General features: G+C 41.3%; 1 protein-coding gene across 2 annotated transcripts; it reads right to left on the reverse strand.

The window, feature by feature from the left end:
- Positions 1–1,307: 1,307 nt before the first annotated feature.
- SLC25A17 (solute carrier family 25 member 17) lies at positions 1,308–18,209 on the reverse strand. 2 transcript variants are annotated; one of them, XM_066320082.1, is made up of 9 exons: positions 18,075–18,209; positions 14,351–14,411; positions 13,266–13,332; positions 10,272–10,423; positions 9,376–9,492; positions 8,528–8,673; positions 6,595–6,690; positions 2,361–2,443; positions 1,308–1,910 (listed from the first exon to the last, which is right to left on the reverse strand). In XM_066320082.1, the coding sequence occupies exons 1-9, from the start codon at positions 18,126–18,128 to the stop codon at positions 1,763–1,765; spliced, it is 924 nt and encodes a 307-aa protein (XP_066176179.1). In that variant the 5' UTR covers positions 18,129–18,209; the 3' UTR covers positions 1,308–1,762. The 2 variants fall into 2 exon arrangements, with proteins under 2 accessions (XP_066176179.1, XP_066176178.1); XM_066320081.1 differs by lacking the exon at positions 6,595–6,690 and having other exon boundaries at positions 18,075–18,191.
- Between the last annotated feature and the right edge of the window lie 565 nt (positions 18,210–18,774).

Raw genomic sequence — 18,774 nt, forward strand, 5'->3', positions numbered from 1 at the left:
CAAGTATTTTTTGGCTAGTAAATGCTACCAAGCATTTACTTTCTTCTTATAGGTAGAGCAACCAGAAAAATATTTCTGCAGGGATTGTTCCTTCATGCCACAGACCAGAAAGGTCCAAGGTGCTGAACTCCAGCTCCTGATAGCCACACAGATTTCAGCCAGACTGGCACAAGAATCGATTTGCTTCCCCACAGTAAAATTCTGACAGCAGAAATTTTCAGGTGAGGTAGCTTATCAAGAGCCATATTACCAATTCCAAATTTCTTATCAAAAACTAAGGCTACCTTTCCACAGGGCACCTTATTTCAGTAAAAAAAAGTATTTTCACTGAAATTTTCAGAATTGTGATGCATTCTCTTCCAGTGGTGAGGTCTCCAGTCTTTCACTTTCATCCTTTAACAAAGTATAATTACAGCTCATTGCACTTTTTTTTTTTCTTACTTGTCTATGTAAATCCTACTTGGACTGAAAGTCAGCCAGCATTGAATTAAGGGCATTCTTCTTGTATAGATACTATCAATACTCTTAAAAGAAGCAATTGGTGTAAAGGTGCTTATTCTTGTACAAAAGGTATTATCTGCAGAATTATTTTACAATTTAATTCTTAAAACTGACTCAATTCAGACTCCAAAAACAGGTGCCATTTTGCAATTTGGTAACATATTTCCTGCAGCATTCAAGTCTTCTCCTCCCAGATATTCTTCGTGTTAAAACTGCCATGAAATTTTCCAATACTTCAAATGGGACACTGTTCTTAAACAATCCTACTGCCAACTTAACAATGGACAGAGCGCAATTTAATTCGGATTTCAGGGTCTAGGAATACTTACCAAAACTATGCAAAAAGAACATACACATGTACACTAACTGGGACAACAGTTAGGACTTTTAGGCTTTATGGTTTGGGAATATCAGTGGAAAAATAAACAAAGCACATTTTTGAGCAGGCATAGCACCTCTGAAGCACAGGGCAGAGCCCCCTGTCTGCTAAGAACATGGTGTGAATTCACATATTCTCACAAGAACCAGGGTCATAAAACTTCAGGTATTTCTGTAGCAAGCCCATTTTCTTGAGGAAGCTTGAGGGACTCAGCTTGAAAAAGCAAAAGGTTATCTTCCTCCTATCTAGCCAGTACCTGCATTCTAAATTTTCCCGATTCAAAATAGCTGGATTCAAGAAGACAGATTGCACACTCACTTGTAATATCTATTCCCACAGTTCAGAGACCTCACCACCAGGTTTTTGGGGCAACATCAGATCCTGTGCCACAAACACACTTGAAGGTAAAGGAAAACCATGCTGAAAATGTTGTTCTTTATGAATCATTTTAATGAACCAAATATGAAGTGACGAACACAGGTCAAGGAAAATAATATAAAATCACCCCCACCAGTGGCTGACAGAAGGTAAAGATACAAGAATAGTTGATCATTTGAGAGCAAAGAAGAAAGCATAGTGAGAGATAATCATTCTTGCCAAGAATATCAACCAGATAACCAAATCACGTAATAGTTCGAATTTCATGCCAAGTGCTTAAATAAGGTCCCTGGCTTTTTTCTACACAGAACAATAGGGAATGGGCTATCCCTGAATTCGTGGCAACAGGTCCTATAGAGCATATTCTAGATTTTATCTCCAAATACTGGAGATAAAGGGGGCTAAAAAGAGAAGCAAAGAAAGTGAGGACCCTTTGTTACCCAGCCAGATCTCAGAACTGGAATGTGTTTTCTAGACCCCAGAATCTTTGGCACAGGCTCCTTTTCAATGTCTGCGTGAGTGCTTTAATCCCATGACTGTGAAGGTAGCAGCAGTCAGCTTCTCATACACCAGAAACATAAGAGCAGCAGTAAGGACTGTCTGCAGGAGCTTTGCTTCAAGACCTTTGTAGAGTCCCACTAATCCAAAACGCCTAAGGAGGAGAAAGAAGAAAAACAAGAAAGCAAGTATGAATCGCTTTCTGTAAGTAAATCAGCACACTACAAAGAATCAATATCCCAAGTTAATGATAACTGCAGGAGTCTTAATCCAATTCTTGATCCTGAGCTAGCTATGTTTAATAATATGTTAAAGAAAAATATCTGCAGAAATTTAAGGTCTTTTGCGCAAGAAACCTGCTTCTTTTCAAGTTGAGAAGTGAAATGAATCAGTATCCACCCATATTACTTACTGTACAGAAATCTAGGAGAATTTGGGTTCGTGGGCTTACTCTACAATATATTACAAAACCCAGGTTGATTCAAATGTCAAGTTTAAGGGAGGCAAAAGGAAACAAAATCCAGATCCAGCAACATTTTTAAAGTATTAGTAATATTCAAGTCTTCTCTATCATGGTAGGAGAAACAAAATGGGAAAAGCTCACCTCACTCTCTGTTGAAGAAGGTAAAGAACATTCCTAAGACTTCCCAGTGTTCGGTTCTCTGGGTTTAACCTGTGACGTCCAAACTGAAAAAAACAGAAGAGTATTTTGCTGTGCTATTTCCCCATTGTGCTTGGCAGAGAACACCATACATGCATGAAATCTGGAGAGCCTACCCCAAACCTCTTTAAACATTTTCTACATTATATGACCACCAGCAGAGAATAGAGGCCAAAGCTCACACTGAAAGCAGTAAAACTGTACATACTACTGTAATTTGGTTTGGTTTTAAGACGGATTCTAACAAATATTTCCTCTTTCAGTTGCTCTGGAGGAAGCAGTGTGGGCCTGAGAGATTTTTAGCCTGCTAGCAGCTGCTAACTTTTTCCCAAGGAATAATTTCTCAAGAAAACATTTTTTCAAAACAATCTTGGTAAACAACTACCTTTTCTTAAAACAATCTTTGTCCAGCTAGTGTTTGCTGTTTCTCAAGTTTAACCAGTGGAATTAGAGAGGTGTCATTCTTATTCACTGACCATGTTAAGAGTGTAACGGAACACCTTATAAAAGGTAGTAAGAATTTAGACAATAAAGCCTTCTTTTTCTATGCTCTTTGCCTTCTGAAATATATGGAGTCTTTCATGTCCTACAGTGCCAGAAGCAGTTTTCAAGATCTCAAAAGCATAATTTGCAGAGTCTCAGTAGACACTCAAAGCAAGTTCTTTCTGGCTTTCTCAGCTTTCACTTCACAAAGATTCAGACCCTCGCACATCTGCAAGCCACCACTATATTGAGATTGCATAGTTGAACACAAAATTTATCTGCCCAGCAATGTTCTTGGAGCACATTTGTGTGAACTGCTGTGGAAAAAAATCAAAATTGATTGATCCACCTATCTGGCCTAAATACTATTTCTCTTGTACTCACTGCACCTGCTTATCCCCAGCCTGGTTTTTCAGTAGACACGATAGCTGCTGCTGTAGAGTTAAACCAGCAATTTCAGCAAATCCTTGTCTAGTCTTCATTGATACTTTTATCTGATTGAGGTTGATAGTACTGTCAGCAACCCGTAACTATGAATTATTAATATACAGACTTGTATTTGTAACAGCACAGCCTAAGAGCTTTTGAAGACTGTATGAAGCTTCTGTGCTAAGAAAGGTGAATCTGACCAACTGCATGTTGGATGAGTTTTTTTCTCTGAATATGCTTAGACAACTGCTATTTCTTAGGTGTAAGAAATTACCATTGGCAGTAGGTGAAGTATGCCAGCTGATTTAGGCAGCTCAGAAATTTTAAGAGAATGCTAGGATGACACAGGTTCCTTTACTAGTTGCTTTACTAGTGTTTTAACAACTTGGGTGAAAACAGCAGCAACAGAATGCTAGTGGAAATCTGTTATTAGCTAAATATGCACTCAAAATCCACAATCTTCTCATCAGTAACTACCCATTTGATATTGACAAATCAATGTTTAGAATTATTGTCAAAGACTCAGACATGCCCCCCCCCCCCCCCCCCCCCCAAATTCCTAACTAGGTTCCAAGTTACAGTGTCACTGCTCAGATTCCTCTCAGGCTTCCACACCACACCACCATTAATTGCCTCATTCTCCTCTTTTTTCCACCAGTGGACAATTTGATTTGGTTTTCTTCCCTCTTGATGAACAAAGGTTCATCAAGAGGGAAGAAAACCATTAATTTTTCACTAGGATGTTAACACTTCAGTGTTTACTGCAGAAGACTTCCCAAAGGGATTAGCATTCTCTATGACAGAGAAAAAAGACTTCAATTTTAAAGAGAACTTTTTCATCTGGGATCACTGAGAACATTAATGGTATTGCTGTACCTCCAGAGGCAAATTTAATTTATCTGCTCTTTACTGACACATGGGCTAAAGAACAGTTTCACTGCATAATGAGTAACAGCAGTGTCACATAGTTTTAATGCCTGGGAGAAGGACATACCAAATGGCAAAGCTGAAAACTGCTACAGCTGTCAATTGTGCAGGATAACTGTTCATGATACGACAGTAAGAGAACTGTGTGAAAGAGTTGAGAGCAAAGATGCAGAGACTTTATTACAAAGAACCCTAATAACTTTCAAACAAGAGTAAGTTTCTAAAGGTTTAAGTTTAAAAATAATAATAATAAAAAAAAAAGTCCTGTACTACTTTGATGACAGAACTTAGTTATGATGTGTAAGTTTATACGAATTATATTGAGCTTGTATTAGTTGGTGTGCAAATCTGCCAAAATTGTTTTAACAAACACCTGCAACTATATACAGTTTTTCATGCAGAATATTAGTTCTGAAAATACTAAGCTTTTACTCATAACTTTTTTTTTTTAACATTACTTAGTGTGAGAGACAAAAACTTCACCAAGTAGAACAACGCCAACTTTAGATTAGAAAACACATCACAAAATAGCTCAAGTCTGAGCTAGACAGCACATTTGTCACAGACACACATTTCTGCTGTCCTCAACAATGTGTTCAGGGCTCCTGGCTACTCTTTTGTAGAGCAGAGAGATGGAAATCACCCCTACTGACTGCAGAACTAGAGACAGAGTCCTTGTGTTCCCCATCAGCACAGGGAGAGGATGGACTGGCACTGGACTTTTTGGGGGTTTTTTTTTTGGGTTTTTTGTTTGTTTTCTTTTTACATTGTCATTAAGAGTCAGAAGAATTTTGTTTAAAAAGCTAAAAGGAGACAGAAAAAACATGAAGCCTGAAGACTATAACCACTTCTCTAGGAAGCATGGAAAGGAACAAGGGATGAAGCTGTTCTGTGGCTGCAGCCCCACGAAACCTGCTCTGCTGTACAATGCTCAGGCTAAAACAGAACACCCCAACTTTCCTTCAAGTTCCCCTTCACACCAGGAGGAAACAGGAGTAAAATTCAAAACAGACTGATGTCACAACTTATCCTAACAAAGCTATTTTTGCTTAAATATTTTTGTGTATCTGTCACTCCAATAGCAGAAGTCTGTGTTATTAGTTCAGCTACTACTGAGACATGTCCAGGCTGTTAAAACAGGATAAAGCACTGAAAGAAAGCACTAATTCAGCTGATCAAAAATTATGAAAACTTCAGAAAAGATGACTGCTGACAAAATTGCACAGTAAGTATATTCAAGTCCTCTTACTTTGAGATATAGCATCCTAACTATCTTTTTACAGGTTACAAAAAAGTCAAGATACTTTTATTACACTCTAATTAGAGAGTAACAAATTATTACAAAACTTGCTTGAAAATTACTTTTTCCAGATGAACAATTAACACGAAAATTCTCCTGTTACAGAAGTCTGAAAAGCAATACTCTTAGCATGGAAGGCTTGTTTTTCAGTAATTCAACTCATCCTCCAAATTTGCCCAAATTTTAGAACATACAATGGCTTTACTCTACAAGCAAGTTAAGGCTCCTCCTTACTTAGGAAAATATATTTCATGTGGAAACACTTATTAATATTTAACTGTTACAAAGTTTAAGGCACAGAAACTGAAGTACAATATGCTCAGGCATGGCCAGGTCTCCTCCCTCCCTCCTACTCCCCAGTTTTGTCTTGTCAACATTACAACAATATTGGTACACTCTGAAGGCAGCAGCACTATCCAGCATATATACAAATTGCAAGTAAGGATAAATGCAAGTGTTTCCATTACCACCACAATTAGGCTACATGGCCAGGCAAGTAGTAAAAGATATTATTTATGAGGGGGCTCAGAGCCCCCGATGAATCACCTTCTGGACACTGACAAGGTCACACCATCACCTGAACAACAAAACCTGTGAACACAACTTTTTTTTTTTTTTTTTTTTTTTTTTTTTTTTTTTTTTTTTTTAATTACCATAGGTCATCTGGAAACAGACTGGTTTTAGAAGATTAAATTTAAACTTCCCACTTGACACACTTTCCATTTATATCCCAAGAAGTAAATGTACATTTCTGTAGTGCCTAGAAGCAGTACAATGCATCAGCTTCTGTGAGACAGTGTACCAATACAATACACTGGCAATCCTACCAGCTGCTTGAAACAAATGTGCACCAGTATACCAAGCCCAATCAAAACCAAAGAGGAGACCCATTCCAATCAGTGATCTGCATTGGGAAAAATGCCTCCCAAAACAATGGGTCCATTTACACAGATAAAAACAAGCCATGTAAAAACAAAGGCTTGCATGACACAGACCAAGTCAGAGGCAGAGTTACTATGAAATGAAATTATTACTTACCCGCAGAATTGACTGTACTGTCTGCAGAGGGTAAGTGAGGGTGGTGGCAACTGCTTTGGCTATTGCACCAATGACAAAAGCATCTAAAGATGTGAGCTGTTCAATAGATAAAGAACAAATTTACTTTCACATAGTACCAAAACAGCCAATTACTCATTTGTATTTGGGGATTCTGTACTGGTAACTGCTACCACATTATCTAAGGATCGCTGGCATAAAGATTTCATGAAATCTCAGGGTCTTCTCATTTTAAAGAGTTGGTTATGGTTCAAGTAACTTACAATAAACTTAAGATATGGGAAAGTAACTTCCACCTGTTTTGGCATTTCTTAATATATCTAGACTACTAAACCACGCTTGATATGAGGCCATACAATTAGATCACTTAAAAGCACTAAGAGTAGACAAAAGATAAGGAAGTATCATTTAAACATACCATCACTCAATAAGCATTCCAGTTTTTGCAACAGTGAAACCAAAAAGTCATACGGTGCTTGTGCAAAGGTGACACTGAAAGATTCCTTGAACATCACTCTGTACTCTTGAAACATAATCACTGCCTTCCCAGGCAGAATTTTAGTCTCAATGCCATAGGCTAGAAATCACATCCTCTATTAGCTAAGAACCCCTGCTGAAGCCCATCCTCAGCACAAAGCTCACACTGCTCCAGGATGCACCAAATACATTGTTACAGCATATGCCAATTACAGTGCATCTCAGTCTAACAGTGTGAATTAATCACTGAACATAAGTAGGTGCCCATATTAAAACGTGCTCAAAATACATTCTAAAATATATTGATTGCAATCAAAAATACACTCATGCATGCACATCTTTAAAAAGGACGAGCAGGAAAAGACCAAATAGGAAGAAAGATGCTTTGCAAAATTAAAATTACCATTCCTAGCTGAAAAAAAAATTATTTCCCCCTTTTACTGATCATGGACAAAGAAATGTCCTAAGTTAAGGTGGAACTAAGTAATTTAAAAGAAACACGAGAAATAAATACATAAATGAATATATTATTAGCCAACAAGAAAATAACAATGCAGATGGAAGCTAAGCTCATCATTCAAAACAATGTGCATAATGTAGCTAAGTAGATCCATCAGGCACAAATGGGGGGCTACAGCCACAGTATTAACTAAAGACAGTAAAACACCCAAGCCTCATTGACGATGCAAAATCTCATGTAAAAACAATCTCACTATGTCTTGGGGAAAAACAAGATGGCTTGGGAACATCCTGGTATGACCTAACATTCTAAAATCACAAATTAACAGCAAAGCACCACATCTCAAAGATACATTATGTTATGATGTTATCTGAAAATGTAATACGAATGCTTTTCAGTTTGTTGGAACATAAAAGGAACATGAGTTCAGCTGAGATTCTGCATCTGATATAGACGAGAAAAAAGAATAAGGAAAAAGAAGAGCACTATAAAGCAGGGACAGAAAAGTGATTATACTTCTATTCAGAAAATCAAGAAGGTATGGTTACAATGCTGTGTTTAATTCTAGTGGCTATCCTTGGAAAAATTATATAGAAAAACTGAGGTCTTTAAAGTTTGTTATTTACTGCAAAAAGGGTTAAAAGCAGACTTCAAAACAATCAGTATGTAAATAATTATAAAAGATATATTAGAATTGAAATCTCTACTTTAAATCAAGATGTGAACATATGCAAAAAAATGTGGACAGGAGTCCACTTTTATTTTTACAGGTAGAAGAATTTATTACAGGAATCTCTTCCCTAGGGACATTAAAGATTCCTGTCTGATTTCATGATGCTGAACCCTTTTTAGTCAAACTAATTCAAAAATATGAGAACCAAACCCAAACCTACATTCTGAATTTGTTCAAGTGATGCATATCACAAAACCTGTCTTGTAACAGAGCATGTTCACCATCTGGCCTCAAAACATACTCACTTGCAGCTGCTTTTTCAAAAGCTTTCGTTTAAAGCCTTCATAAAACATAAACTGTATGGCAGGATTGAAGACCAGCAGCAAGGAGGGGAAAGTACCATTCCACAGAGCTAAGACCCCTTCATCTCGTACTATCTGATGAAAGGCATCTGAGACAAAGGGTGAGGAAAAAAATCATTAACATTTTGAGTACAAAACTCTGACTATAAAACATATGAGAAGTTACTCCTAAAGCCTAATACTCAAAGTGCATAAAAATTCACTGCAATCTTTTATGCAAATATTTTTATCTTCCATTTTAATCCAGAAGTTAACAGAAAGGTAGTGACAAAGGACGTTCTTGTTTGCATCAGCATTAACATAAACAAAACTTATCATCTGCACAGGCAGCCCCCTCTTTTTTTCTTTTTTTTTTATACAAGTGTGGCATTCACACTGAGGTCTTCCAAACCTTCTTCAAAATAACAGTACTCTTTAGTTGGTTGGTTGGTTTTAAAAGGAGGACGGCCTGAACATGTGAGTGATTAAGAGATTAAGATGAGTGAAGTTTAATTTTCAGAGTGTTTGTCCAAACTCAGATTCCCAGCTACCACTTCATGGGGCTCACTACTGTTCCATTATCTGTATGATAACAGATCTGCCCTTGCAAAGGTATTTTAGTTCCAGGAGTGCACACTACAAACTCCTAAGTACCATCACAAATAGCCAAGTCCAGTTTACTGTAAAACTCACTGACTGCAAAATGACAGAGTAGCATAGAGATTATAAGGTGAAATCAGTTACATGAACAAAACTCCCCAAAGTCCTTCATTTCATGAATTTCTCTTTGGTCGAAGATAAGAGATGCTTACCTATTATGCCTCTGTAATTGGTTGGTACAATGTCTTCATTTCTGAATTTTGCTCCCTGCAGCTTCAGGCGTGTGTTCACTACCCAGAGAGGGGTGGTCAAGAGTACATTCACTACTCCTAATGCAAAACACAGCACAAAGAAAATCAGCATGAATTAGATTTCAAATGTTTTCTTATCCCCCCTGATTCACATGCTACTGAAATTTCTGGTAAGAATAAGGAAGAAAACCAACACAGCATATGGGAAAAGTGAATGATAATTTGTACCCTAATTCCTGGATCCTTTGTTCCAAAATATACTTACATGGAATTTTACCACAGACATATAGTCAACTTAAGAATTTCCTTCCTTACTTCCACCAGCTATTCAGCCAGTCATTACACCTACACTGAAAGTACAAGAAAAGATTACATGGCCCCATAGGACCTGCATGTATCTAGGAACTTCCTGTCACTTTCAGGTGACAACCCAAAACCAAGTCTGAAAACTGACACCCAAATGCTTAAAATAAAATTTCTTACTGTAATCGAAATTATTTCAAAATCGGCATATATCTTTTCCTCCGAAAAAACCCCCAACTATCACCTCTCCCTGCCTCTTGTCTTCAGCATCTCAGTGATGATGCTTAGATACCTGGTAAGCAGCACAGCAGACACAAATATCACACTAAGCCACAAGAGCACTGTCCTTTGTGCCAGAATTCACAACAGGAATGGTTTATGCATCTCCTTAGGACAGGGGGAGGACACAGAGGAGCAATCAGAAAGAAGCAAGTCTGCATACAGTGGGAGGTGTGAGCACTCAGTGTGGCCTCCAGAGGACTTCATAATGAAAACCATTAGATAGGATATACCAAAAATACATTCTTGACAAAATGGAGATATGTAAATATTACCTGCAACAACTCCAAGAACCAAGTCTTTTCCAGTGGTTGAATGCTGACCTCTGACCCAGAGGGCTTTAAGACTATTAAATGTATAAAAGTAAACAAAGTTGGAGCAGCAAAGGCTGGAGATAACAGGGAACCATCCTCGATATGGTGCCAACCTAATGGAGAGCAAAAAAAATCACAGTAAGAATCAGTCAAGTATTATGGCTGATTTTATGTTTTGGTGGAGGATCCCAGAGATACAATGCTGTATACTACAAGAAGTACTAACTAGATATGTCTTTATCAGCAGTGGTAACAAACCGTACCTAACTTCTGAGTTAGGAAAAAAGGTATCTGGAATCTCACATAAAATCAAAAAATTGAAGACAAGTTACTGAAATTCATATACTCTACCTAGGAGGGTTTTGCAAAGGATGCAACCTGGGGACACAAGATATACATGTGGGAAGAATTTCTAACAAATGCCTTACTGTAAAATCTAGGGCAAATCAGTCAGGTAAGAAAGAAAAAGACATTACCAAGTTAAATTTAGCTAGATTAATCACAGATGAAAAACTGAGTATCATCTAAACTTGTCTTGATTTAGGAATGATTTCATAACAACTGGCTAACAAAGCTCCCTTATCTGACAGGCCTGATGATCCTGTAAAACAGGGACACTTCAACAGCTGTCCTATATTCCCAACGTGTTCTACAACATATCCAAAAAAAGGATAATGATACACACCTTCACTGGAGTTGCACACAACAGGTAGAGAGTTGGTATCATGTTAAAAGCATTAAAAAAATCACCCCAACAGCAGTAATTATGGAGGATCTTTAGAATTCACTAAAATACTGGGAGTACATAGAATTTAAGGAGCTCCAACAAGACTGTAAAAGATGCAAGGCTGGTAAACACCACATCTGGCTTTTCTTAAAATGTACATGCTGCTTTTTCATCCCAAATCCATCGAGGGCTTCTCCCTCCCATGTAGCTGGAAATACACCTTATTGTGATGACTGCTTCTGAAGCTACAGGCTTAGCTAACCATAAAGTTACAAATTAACTGACTATGCAGTTATTCATAAAACAAATTAACCAATTATTTTATTACTTATCTCTTCTGTGCTGGAAAAGAAAGAGAGAGAAAGAGAGAGAAAGAGAGAGAAAAGAGAGAGAAGAGAGGAGAAAGAGAGAGAAAAGAGAGAGAAAAGAGAGAGAAAAGAGAGAGAACAGAGAGAGAAAGAGAGAGAAAGAGAGAGAAGAGAGAGTAAAGAGAGAAGAAAGGGTAGAAGAGAAAGAGTAGAGAAAGAGAGCCAAAAGAGAGAATAGAGAAGAAAAGAGAGAGAAAGAGAGAGAAAGAGAGAGAAAAAGAAGAGAGAAGAGAGAGAGGAGGAGAGAGAGAGAAAGGAGAGAGAAAAGAGAGAGAACGAGAGAGAAGAGAGGAAAGAGAAAAGAGAAGAGAAAGAGAGCGAGAGAAAGAGAGAGAAAGAGACGAGAAAGAGAGAGAAGAGAGAGAAACGGAGAGAGAAAGAGAGAGAGAAAAAAGAGAGAGGAAAGAGAGAGGAAAGAGAGAGAAAGAGAGAGAAAGAGAGAGACATCCTCTAAGGATCATGTCCTCTAACTGAGTGTTACTTTGGATTTGGATGATTTATTAAGAACGACTTCTGATGATTTTTTGAATGAAACATCTTGTAGAACAGAACATAAAACTAAAATAAAACCCATGAGTTTATTTTAATGACTTAAGTTGTCATGTCCATGATTCACTGCAATCTTGAGAAAAACTTGGTGCACCCTAGTGAACACCTTTCAGATCACTGAGAAAAGGAAGTGCAGGGAAGAAAGCTGTTTGATAAACTTCAGCAGGAAGCCCCTTAGCTCAACCTATTTGCTTTATCTGGATGAGAGAAGGAGCCTCCCAAAAGTATGGTAATGAGACAAGACTCTGCAAGCTAATGTGAACAAAATGTTATGATCTCACATCACATTTCAGATTTGTTGCTGTCTGGACTTTTTTTGTTACTTCAGACACATCTCTAAATTAGTACCATCACTTTGCCAGGCCTTCCCAATACCTTTGGAAGAAGCAATGTTCCTCTCTTGCCAGAGCTACTGACTTTTCTCTTTCACAGGAAAAGTAGGATGACCAGTTTTGCAGTCTTTTCACCTCAGTTAACATCTTCATTTTTCTTTTTTACTTTTCTTTTTTTTTTAATTGAAATTTACTTGCCACCCTCGCGTGACAGAGGTAAGGTGGGAACATGAACAAGAGATCAGCTGGCAGAGAACTCCTCATGCATACAACTGCCCAAGTTCAAAGGTGACACAGCATTATGGGCCAAGTTAAACTTTTGTCAGCTTTAATGTCCTGGAAGCTCTAGTCTATTTAGGAGTTCCAGGGGTTAAGTCAGGAAAATACTTCTAACAAGGACAGGCATAACACTGTTTTTCCCAGCCAGCTCAGCTCAGACTATGACAAATACTAAAGCACAGCACAGCTGAAAGTTAACTGCTTTCAGACAGATGTTAAATCCCACCAGCAAAAAGTATCATGTGTTGTTTACTTCTGCGTGCTTAAGAGAAGGAAAAAACCATCCAACTGGGAAACATGTCTCAATTCTCCTCTTGAAAGAGGCTCAGTTGTCCAGGAGTTTCATCTTGGTTATTGAGAAATTGGCACACCCCAGAATCCAGGCAGACAAAGCTGGTTGATCAGGTATATGAAGGTACATTTACATTTCTGAGGAGGCACAGCTACCTCACTAATGAAGGCACAGTTACATCACTGAACAGATCAATTGCATAAGGTGCTCAAGAAACTTAATCCTAGTTAGCTAAAGATGAACACATAAGATTATGCAAGTCATATCACACTTGTGTGGAGACATTTCAATTCAGAATAAAAATCTGTCCAGACAGATACAGGCTAAGTGTTCCACCTTAAAAGCATGCTCAAATTAGTTTTAGAGCTTGTCTACAAGAAGACAAGCAGAAAATTAGTAGCTACTCACAGGCCTTCTTCTTTGATTATTTCCAAAAGGACTGCTGGTGTTGTCTTTGACTTCCGCTTCTCATCAACTGGAAGGCAAAAGAATCAAACTTTCATATAATTCAAATTTTTAGTACTGTTTTTCAAGTCCTTATCCTTGCAATTCTGAATATACCCTACAAGCACATGCTTCTTCCTCATAAAGGATAGAAATACCCTATTTCTCCTTTTTTTTTTTTTTTTATGCTATGCAAAACTACTTTCTTTTTTTATTCTTCCCCCAGACTGGCAGGTTCTGTAGTGCTCCAGAGTATCTATAATTACCAGTTCCTAATAGCTGTGACATGAACTGAAGGTAGGTTCCCCTTAGATAGAGGGCTAGAATTGGGCCTGCCTAGCTGCTCTCAAAATTATTCCTTGGACAGCAAACTAGCACCAGTAGCAGAGCAATCCTCTACTGCTCCTCTGTGAACAGCTAAGCCTTAGCAAAGCAGTCTCTTTCCCGTGCTGAAGGCTCTGATTTCTCAATTTCTACATACTCAATTTCTCAATTTCTACATACTTCTGATGACCTGCCTGATGATCTCTCTCCAGGTCTTAATAGTGCTTTAGTCATAGCTCTAAACTGCTTGGTGATTCTGTGACCTTTGATTAGAAGACAGAGTTTTAGAACAATAGTTTATACTCAGATGCATTTTTGTAAATGTTAGATATTCCTAATCCAGGTTCTAACCCTGACTTTTCCCTTTAAATCATCCTCTGGAATAATTCTAGACTTGTTTTTCTCTATATCGCCCCTGCATTTTGTTCTCAGCAGCCGAAAACAACAACACACAAATATAATCCTGTGCAATCTTGCATCTTTGTTTTTGTCTTTGGTCTCAGACCATCACCAAAAAGCTACAGAGCACATTGCCTTTTCAGCTAATTAAAAAGCCGCCCGACTTTCAAAAGGAAGAATTACCTTCAACTGGAAAAATGGTGTTACTGCGACACAAGTAAGAGTCCTGTTCATGTAGAACACCCCCCTACAACCACCCTTACAAGTGCCCAGGCCAAGATGAACAGAAATGCCATTGTACAAAGAAACTAGATTTTGACACTTACCCTGAAGTCTAAGCCTAGCTGTATCCAAAGGAAAAAATACAGTCATTGCAGTCATACTGCCCTGAAAAACAAAACAAACTGGATGTATAGTGTGTCAGTTGCTTATAGAGTGCCTACTAGACTCTTAGTAACTCCTCACTTCTCACCCACAAACCAGGGAGAAACTCCATACATAACAACACGCTCTTCTGTCTCAAACTTACAAATGAGGGATTTTTTTTCTCTTGCATTAGATCAAGCTAAAATGAAAATCATTAAAAGCTTTTTGCTAAAAGACAAAGTTTTTGAAGCCTGAAAGTTGATCTAGTGGGCAGAAAACAAACACTGCACTTTCTCTCCCTTCAATTAGCCTCAAAAAGGCTTGGCATAAACCTGTTTTCCATGCACCAAGTGGCTACTAAAGCTGCGGCACGCTCTTCTATCAGAAGCCGTGCAAACTGTTTAAATGGGGGGAAGGTCTGGGACACAGCAAGTCACCCAATGCTGTGTTTAAAGAACAGTGCTCAGCATGGCTTGAGCTCCTCTACAGCTGTCTTATGGCATACACTGAAGTGAGCTTTGCCTCTGGAAATACTCCAGCTCCTCAGCAGGCTGCTTGGAGCTATCTCTACAACCAGCAACAGAGGATCAACTCTCTGGTACTGTTTCCCCACTGAAACCATTCTGGGTTGAAGTCTTAACCAGACTTAAGTTTCTCCAGTTCTCATAACACTCGGTAGCAGATGTAAGACCTGGCCACAATCACCTGGTTATTGCAACCCATTTAGTTTGGGCTCTTACCAAACCAGTTCATTCTGCTCTCCCATGTTCTTGTCCTGTGTTGCATCATTCTCAGTACCAACCATCTACCCAGCTGGACAGCAAGTGGATTAATGAACCCATCTGACTGAAAATTTCTAAAAAGTGTATCTGAGTTACAAGGTTAGTGCCAGCACAAAGAAGTACCAGAAAGAGCCATAATACTTCTCCTCTAATGAGAGCTGCATTACTGCAATTTTGAAGACAGCCTCAAAACACAGTTACACCTACGCACAGAACATGACTGCACAATCACTACAACTTCTAGCCTTCCCCTGCTCAATTTATCCTGCTTCCATCCTCCCAAAGTGAGATTTATCCTAGATCCTAGTCACAACGCAATGCACCACACAGCAGCAACACACACACACTTGGGCTCAAAATGAGAAAATGGAAATGAGGAAATAGTCGGGTAGTGTCACACAGGACACAAGGGATGGGTGGCCACAAGACACAGAACATCTGTTTCAGTCGGAAAGGACCTGCAATTATCACCTAGTCGTGCTGCCCCCAGCCCACTTCAGGGCTGACCGAAAGCTAAAGCACTTCCTAAAAGCCTTTTAAAACACTGACAGGCATGGGGCACTGACCACCTCTCTAAGCAGCCTCTTCCAGCCCTTCACTGTCAAACGGCCTTAAAACTTATACAGAACTACAGTTCGAGAGAATGTCATGAGACAACTAAACTGTAAAAAAATAATTTGTACCCTCTCGCCTTCATTTGCTAAATTGAGGGAAATAGAAAAGCCAAGTTACTTTTCTCCTGGGTTTACAAATGGGACAGCTTAATTACATGATGAGGAGGCTGACAGAAGCATCCTATGGAATGGGCAGAATTTCATGGCTAGAAGAAATGAAAAGAGGGATGAGCAGGACCAGTCTTTTCCCCAACAATAAAAGCCCTCAAGATGGACTGAGCTTCCTCACTAAACTCCACTGAGACCAGCAGGTAAAATTATACTACTGAGTGCAGAACAGATGCTGCCATGTACTACCCTGCATTGCTGGAAGGACGAGGCTTCACTGTCAGCCTTCCCACCGCCTTCCTGTCAGCACTGGATCTTGGTCGTTTGGTAAGTCACATTACCACTGAATAATCACAGGGACAGGTACAGACTGGTTCATCTAAAATCCCAGGCTCCTGGTCAACTGTATTTTTACTCCTGCCCCCTCCAATCTGGCGGCATAACCTTCTGGGCACCTACACGATGCAGGCACAGAAACTGATCTGGCTGAAAAACAACTTTTTCCATTGGGCTACTTCTTCAGCCACATCAGTTCACTGACCAGTCACAAGCACTCGATAAACAACTGTGCAGAAGCCAAGAGGTGGCCAGAACAAATGGCCTGAGGTGACTGCTGCCAAGAAGATGTGTGCAGGACTACAGCCTGAAGCTTGGCTTTATAAAAAAATAGTAATAGCAAAAACGTGAAGCATATAAAAAATTTTAACTGCTATTTTTTAGCCACCATTCTGCCAGTGAAGCAGCCTGACTGCTCTATAATACTCCTATAAAATTCTCATTCCTACTCCTATAAAATTCTATTCCTGCAACAGGAAGAGCACATTTTAGCTACATGCAGAGTTAAAGAATACTTATGTAACTCAGCTAAAGTTCACAGGAAACCAAGCACTGTTGGTCTTTTTTGACTGTTCACAAAACTATTCCTTCACCTCAAATTCGACTAGGTAGCCTAGAAGCTATATGGACTTTCAGTATATTAGAATACAAACGAAAGCTATCGTGTTGTGGTCTCACATGTGCTTCTGATGCATTAGCTCAACACAGTTCTGGGTTTATGGCTAGATTTATAAGCTTGGTTCACACCACAAACTTTGTTCAGGGGCACAACCTGACTACAGCAATCTCTATGTGAAGGGAGAAGCTAACAGAAAGTACCACTGACTTCTGTAGAAAGGCAGCAAAAGGAAAATGGGTAGTACTTCAATAACGAGATCATTTGAGAGAGCTCCACTCTTTGAAAGTGGAAACGAAATCCCCACTGCCTTTGATGTTTAAATAAGCAGACTTAAAACAATTTAAAGAGCAGACAAAAATCTTGTGTTTGTTTATAATAAAACAAAAACATCCCTTAAAGTCTAGGATTTCCTTTTAGAATCAGCCTTTATAACAGTGTAGCACTGAATTGTCAGGGCTGAAAGGACTCTGGGGATGACCAAGGCCAATTCCAAAGCAGTGTCACCCAGAGCAGGTGACACAGGAATGCATCCAGGTGGGTTCGGGATGTCCCCAGACAGGGAGACTCCATCACCTCCCCGGCAGCCTGTGCTTATCCTTCGTTAACTTTTAGCAACTTTCATCCTTCCAGGAGACATGAGGAGTTCTTTCTATCCATCAGTATGCCCAATCCAACACGCCACATGCACTAAAATCCTTAATCTGTTGGAAGCGGTAGGCTGATTTACTACTTAGAGCTAGCACTCCGAAAAGAAAAATTCAAGGGCTGGGCACACTACATCAATTAAATGCGACTTTTTGACTTGCAAGCGTCAGATGAAAAAATTAAATTCAGTGACCGACACAAACCGCCTCTGGCTGCACTGCACTCGCTTTACACTCTGATTAACACCTCTGCGCCGCCTCACCCTTCACAACTCCAAGGCACTCGTGAGGCCGCGGCAGGAGGATGCTCGGCGCAGCTCTCGGATTACACGGCTGAGGTGCTGCCCTCAGGTCTGCCGAGTTTAGATTGCCACCGCTGCAAGGACGCCCGGCTTTCGAGGGACAGCCCGGCTTTCTGAGGGCCAGCTCCCTACAGCTCCCGCAGGCTCAGAGGCGACTCCGGCTGCTCGGGGCCGGCGCCGGCCTCCGCCTTCGCCCAGCCCCGCGCCGGTCCCCGGCCCGCCCGGGCCGAACAAAGGCCGGTGGGCGGCCCGCGGCCCCCCGCCCGCCCGCTCGCTCACCACGGCGCCGGACACGGCGTGCACCAGGCTCTCGTAGGAGGCGACAGACGACATCGCGGCGGCCGGTGACGGCGGCACCGCCGGCTGCTCCGCCCGGCCTGGCAGCGCCTCAGGCCCGGCCGGCTCCGCCCCCGCCACGGCTCCGCCCCCGCCACGGCTCCGCCTCCCCGCCACGGCTCCGCCCCCGCCACGGCTCCGCCTCCCCGCCACGGCTCCGCCCCCGCCACGGCTCCGCCTCCCCGCCACGGCTCCGCCCCCGCCACGGCTCCGTCCCTCCATGGCTCCGCCCTCCCGCCACGGCTTCGCCCCCGCCACGGCTCCGCCTCCCCGCCACGGCTCCGCCCCCGCCACGGCTCCGCCTCCCCGCCACGGCTCCGCCCCCGCCACGGCTCCGCCTCCCCGCCACGGCTCCGCCCCCGCCACGGCTCCGCCTCCCCGCCACGGCTCCGCCCCCGCCACGGCTCCGCCTCCCCGCCACGGCTCCGCCCCCGCCACGGCTCCGCCTCCCGCCATGGCTCCGCCCCCCCGCCACGGCTCCGCCCCCGCCACGGCTCCGCCCCCCCGCCATGGCTCCGCCCCCCCATGGCTCCGCCCCCCGCCATGGCTCCGCCCCCGCCATGGCTCCGCCCCCGCCATGGCTCCGCCTCCCCGCCAGGGCTCCGTCCCCGCCACGGCTCCGCCCCCGCCACGGTTCCACCCC

The sequence above is a fragment of the Sylvia atricapilla genome, chromosome 5 (genome assembly GCF_009819655.1).
Source record: "Sylvia atricapilla isolate bSylAtr1 chromosome 5, bSylAtr1.pri, whole genome shotgun sequence".
Lineage (NCBI taxonomy): Eukaryota > Metazoa > Chordata > Aves > Passeriformes > Sylviidae > Sylvia > Sylvia atricapilla.